The sequence below is a fragment of the Myotis brandtii genome, unplaced genomic scaffold (genome assembly GCF_000412655.1).
Source record: "Myotis brandtii unplaced genomic scaffold, ASM41265v1 scaffold924, whole genome shotgun sequence".
Classification (NCBI taxonomy): domain Eukaryota; kingdom Metazoa; phylum Chordata; class Mammalia; order Chiroptera; family Vespertilionidae; genus Myotis; species Myotis brandtii.
Window position 1 is genome coordinate 7,536 of NW_005371808.1, and position 5,238 is coordinate 12,773.

At 46.4% G+C, this 5,238-nt stretch overlaps 1 protein-coding gene across 1 annotated transcript in view; it reads right to left on the reverse strand.

Annotated features, from left to right (window-relative positions):
- LOC102259491 (F-box only protein 31-like) overlaps window positions 1-5,238 on the reverse strand; it is a 7,747-nt gene extending 2,509 nt beyond the window's left edge. The window contains 5 exon segments of the mRNA XM_014532937.1: window positions 2,427-2,997; window positions 3,000-3,104; window positions 3,107-3,526; window positions 4,114-4,186; window positions 5,200-5,238. Of these exon segments, the coding sequence (XP_014388423.1) occupies window positions 2,427-2,997; window positions 3,000-3,104; window positions 3,107-3,526; window positions 4,114-4,186; window positions 5,200-5,238 (1,208 nt within the window).

A 5,238-nucleotide genomic window follows, 5' to 3' on the forward strand; every position in this document is an offset into this window, starting at 1 on the left:
TGTCCTGGAATCTTGATAATTGCCAATTGTCTTGGTTGTTGTACAGCATCTAATTCTGCAACCTGTTTTTCATTCTTTATAGACCACTCTGAGGAAGTTAAGAAGTGAAGCCTCGTTGCTTCCGTAACATTCCAAAGTCATAAGCTACACCAGTGGTATAGGACTATCAGTATAATGTTGGCTATTTGATCTTTGGCCACTTGACAAGCTCGAATTAGAGAAATTAAAATCTGCCCAACAAGACAGATTATTTCAGGTAAATAAGAACTTTCTGTTAAACTGACCATGAAGTCATTGCATGCCCAGCTAAGTAATCTCTCTCTCATCTCATTTTTGAGATAAGATCTATCTGCAAACCAAATTAAGTTGTCCTTGTTAATAGGAATTTCCTGTATAATTATTACAGGAGCAAGAAGGTATCAAGTAAAGCGCAACCTTGTGTGCCTTCGTCTTGTAAAGAAGGTAACAGGGTTTCTGCATTAAGGCTGTTACATTGGACTCACCCAATATTGGGCAAAGAGAGTAAGAGTACTTGGTAAGAAACCAGCTGGCTGCCTGAGAAATGCTGAGCGTACAGTAAAAGTTCAGTAAAGATTCCACAAAATGAACGCAAATAGTTAAAGGAGAGCCCATAACTATTCTCCTTGCATACCATGGCCGAAGCAGGGAGGGAACACTTTTGCTACTGAATCTAATTGTTGGCTATGGTATCCTATAGTTCTATGATGAGCTCCATGTTTGAGTTAAAACACTTAAAGCATTTCCTTTATTTTCATGTATAAAAAGAAGACGTTTATAATTAGGATGTTCCCAAGGGGAGCTTTTAGATCATTCTTTTAGAGCTTCTCTGGCTTGTTTCCCTTTGAGATTCCATTGCATTGGATCAGCTATGACTTTAAGAAGGAATATAGAGGTTGAGCCATTAAGGAAAAGTTTGGAACTCAGTTGCAACGGTATTCGGTCAGCCCTTGAAATCTTTTTTTTTTTTTTAATGTGGAACGCGTCATGAATTTGCGTGACATCCTTACGCAGGGGCCATGCAAATCATTCTCCCCTGTATCATTCCAATTTAGTATATGTGCTGCCGAAGCAAACACTAGCCCTTGAAATCTTAAGCCATTTCTTAGTTCATGGAAAAGGAAAGGATCATATGCTTAGGCTCTCAGGGTTAATTCGTAGCCCATCTTTAGGTATTTTACTTGGGGCAAACAGAATTGCCTTGTGAGAACTTCTGTCCTTTCATGGCTAGAGTTATGCTCAGATTGTGGGATGGAATAGAGAAGCAGTGGGTATTGTACTCAAGCTGTGTTCATTTCATCTAGAAAAATGAACTTAAGGGTGCTTATAAAGCCTTATGCCCAAAGTCAATAGGAAACGGTCCAGCAGACATATCTCTGAACTAGTTTCGTGTGGCCTCAACCTTAATGAATTCCTACCACCCTGAGAACTGGTCTCATTATAGGGGTGAGGTGAACTCAACAAAGCAGAGTTCTCCTTCCAAGGTCACTTGGAGGTGGTCTAGGTGATTATCCCATGGTTCTTCCCTTGAATTAAGGTCTCACCACCTTCTACACTTCACTGTTTGTATAGAACATCATAACCTCATCCTTGTGAAGGAAGGAGAATCTGAGTTTTGGAGCCTGTAGCTGTTATGGGAAGCTAGCAGTAGTGAGCTATGATAGCATTCAGCCCATTGCTTCTAAAACAGATTACTTGGGGGGTGTGAGGTAATGACTTGTGTGTGAAGTTATAAGACTTAACTCATCCAGTGTCGGAAGCCCCTATTGCCTCCACGGCTAAGCACCCTATTTTTAGGAAGTCTGATGATGTCAAAGTGAATTAGAACTCAAAAGGACCCCAAGCTTTCTCAGACTGTAACAGCAATGTTGGGAAGCAGAGACATAATCATCAAAACTGGGCAGATGCTTGGGCCCGTGGACGAGGCAGTGGGTAGAGTAAGGCAGTCCAAAGCAAGGCTGGCATCTAAGGGCAAAACCAATGTTGGCTCTGAGGTTTAAAATGAAGGGTTTCAGGCCTTGTATGGGCAGAAGTAAAGATGAAAATCCTGAAGAAGAGGATAAAGACAATGCCACTCGACTTAATTCCAGGGGCCTCCCTTCTGGCAAAGGGGTACTCTGAGGCTCACATTCAAGGGCTGTGTCAACATTATGTGACATAAGAATGTCTTTTTTTAAAATTGTTTAAAGTATTACAGGGCACATGCAAGAGGCAACCAATCTGTTTCTCTCACATGGATATTTCTCTGCCTTTCCCTCTCTCTTCCACTCTCCAAAAATCAATAGGAAAATCTACTCGGGTGAGGATTAAAAACAAACAAACAAATAACAAGGTGGGTCATCTGGTCCGAAGGTCCAATCTTTAAAATGCATGCAAGCTGCTCTTCCCCTGAAGCCTCTTCTCCCCGCTGTTGCCCCTGGGCAAGGGAGGGGCCGTCAGGGGGTGGGGACTGAATGTTCTTGAGAATCTCCTGGAAAGCCTGTGGGGCTGGTGCCTCCGCATTCTGGAAGGTGACTTGGACTCTGCTGTACAGGCTGAGGCAATTCGGTTCCAGCCAGATGAAGCCGAAGTGGTCTGCATCAAACAGGATGAAGACTCCAGGGATGCGCTGGGGGTAGGTGGAGCCAGAGCGGGCAACGATGCCCACACCATAGAAACACATCCTGCAGGCTCGCGGGTAGTTCTGGTTACTGGAGCTCACGCCCGCAGGCAGGACAAACTGGACAGGCTGCTCCTCCAAAGCTGCAGCCCCGGACTCCCCGACACTGGGCTGCGCAGGGCTCAGCCAGCCATGGCCCTCGCCGTCCTCAGTGCTGTCTTCTTGCTGCTGCTGCTGCTCCTGGATCACCTGCTCGTGAACCTCCTGGACCAGGCGGGAGTACTTGTTGAAGTTGCTGAAGATCTCATCGGCCAGCTGGATGCGGTGCCTGAGGTGGATCTCTATCATCTGCTGCCCAGCAGGGACGTGGTGGTCACCGTGATCTTCGTGACCCTGCCATGCTTCCCATGGAAGCTGAGCATGACAACCTCTAGGCTGTAGGCATTTTGGGTGCCTTTGAAGAGGCCTGGCCTGATGAGGTCCTCCAGTGGCTCCGGGAGAGGTAGATGCAGTGGTAGTTCCGGCAGTTGTCATTCTGATGGTAGATGAGCTTCATCAGGATAAACCGCAGCCTGTCCTCCTGGAAAATGTGCTCCAGCGTCTGCCCCCATTCTTCCCGCAGCCATGCGTGTAAATCCTCTCGGCTCCAACCAGGTATCCTGTGGTGGTGCGTCAGGTTGCACTTGGTGGAGAACCCGTCCTTCCAAATCTGCATGTGGAAGCTGTGGGGCCCTTGGCGGCCGTACGTGCACTCCACTGTGGCCGGTTTCCTCTCTGTCAGGCGAATTCTAAATGCGGGCTTGAACTGCATTGAGTTATCCACCTGGGGGTCATGGAGAGGCAGGTACGTCTGACCAATAATGCCTAAGCCGTTCACCACTACATATAGCAGTCCTCCATAGGGCCAGAGGTTTGTGTGCTGTTTCCCTTTGAGATTCCATTGCATTGGATCAGCTATGACTTTAATAAGGAATATAGAGGTTGAGCCATTAAGAAAAAGTTTAGAACTCGGTTGCAACGGTATTCAGTCAGCCCTTAAAATCTTTTTTCCCTAATTCGTAGCCCATCTTTAGGTATTTTACTTGGGGCAAACAGAATTGCCTTGTGAGAACTTCTGTCCTTTCATAGCTAGTGTTATGCTCAAGATTGTGGGATGGAATGGAGAAGCAGTGGGCATTGTATTCAAGCTGTGTTCATTTCATCTAGAAAAATGAACCTAAGGGTGCTTCTAAAGCCTTATTCCCAAAGTCTTGGTTGCTGTACAGCATCTAATTCTGCTGTAAAGGTGGATCAACAATTGCCTTGGTCAAGGGCTGTGTCAACATTATGTGATATAAGAATGTCTTTTTAAAAAATTGTTTAAAGTATTACATGTCTCCAGTCATTACCGACACTGGGTGAGTGAGTCTTATAGCTTCACACAGGAGTCATTACCTCACACTCCCCAATACTCTAAGCCCATACTCAGAGTCCTTCTATCCCTTTGTATAAATTGTTATCTGGCTGCCACAATCCCAGAATGTGTCTGCATGGGTGGAGCAACTTCGCATGGGTCTCCTGATCCCTCCACTCCCCACAGAGGACCCAGCCGCCCTGTCTGCCTCCACATGCTGCTCTTCAGGGGCCGGGGCCGGCTTGCTGTCGGCCGCCACCATCTCAGCTGGTCCCAGGCACTGCTGGCGACACCAGCATCCTCTTGAAGGGCCTTGGCTGCAGAGGCAAGCGCACTCCTTCTCCATGCCTGGCCGAGTAAGTCTCCTTTGTATTTTTTAAATTTCCAATTACAGTTTATATTCAGTATTTTGTATTAGTTTCAGGTGTATAGCATAGTGGTGAGCCAGTCATATACCTTATGTACAAAGTGTTCCCCCTGATATTTCCAGGAAAATGTGAAGGGATTGAGAAATACAACTTGGTAGTTAAAAAATAGTCATAGGGTCCTGGCCAGTGTGGCTCAATTGGTTGGAGCATCATCCCATGCAGTGAAAGGTTGCTTCTTTGATTCCAGATCAGGGCACATGCCCAGATTGTGGGCTTGATCCCCTCTAGGGGACGTGTATGAGGCAGCCAATTGATGTTACACTCTCAAATTCCCCTTCCCCTCTCTCAAAATCAAACTATTCTTCAAAAAAGTAATAGTCACGGGGATATAAATACAGCAGAGGAAATATCAATAAGGTTGTAATCTCTTCCTTAATGCTGGCTGGTGCACTGACTCGTCCTGTGTGCTGGGTCAGGTCCCCTCTGCCTCATCTCTTTATTCCAAATGTGGCTGCTGGTGTAACCTGACAACTCCTCAACTCGGTCTCATACCAGCTACCTCCCAATTTCCTCCTGAGGGCTTCTATCTAAGTTGGAGGTACTGGATGCTCTTGGGAACTCACTAGGCATTTATGCCAAACAACCTGTTAATATGAGGTAGTTAGCATATGGGGCAAACTTGACAGACTAGGAGCTGTGAGCCAATGGATAAAGGCATCCCTTTATCTTCCCTGGGTCCTGAGATGGATTTCGTAAGGCTTCTTGTGTACCTCTGCTAGAGGAGCAACCAGTGGCTGTAAACAGTGCAGCCTTCTACGTACCTCCCGCTGTCCCTGTCCTTCAGTCTTGCCTGGGCTCAT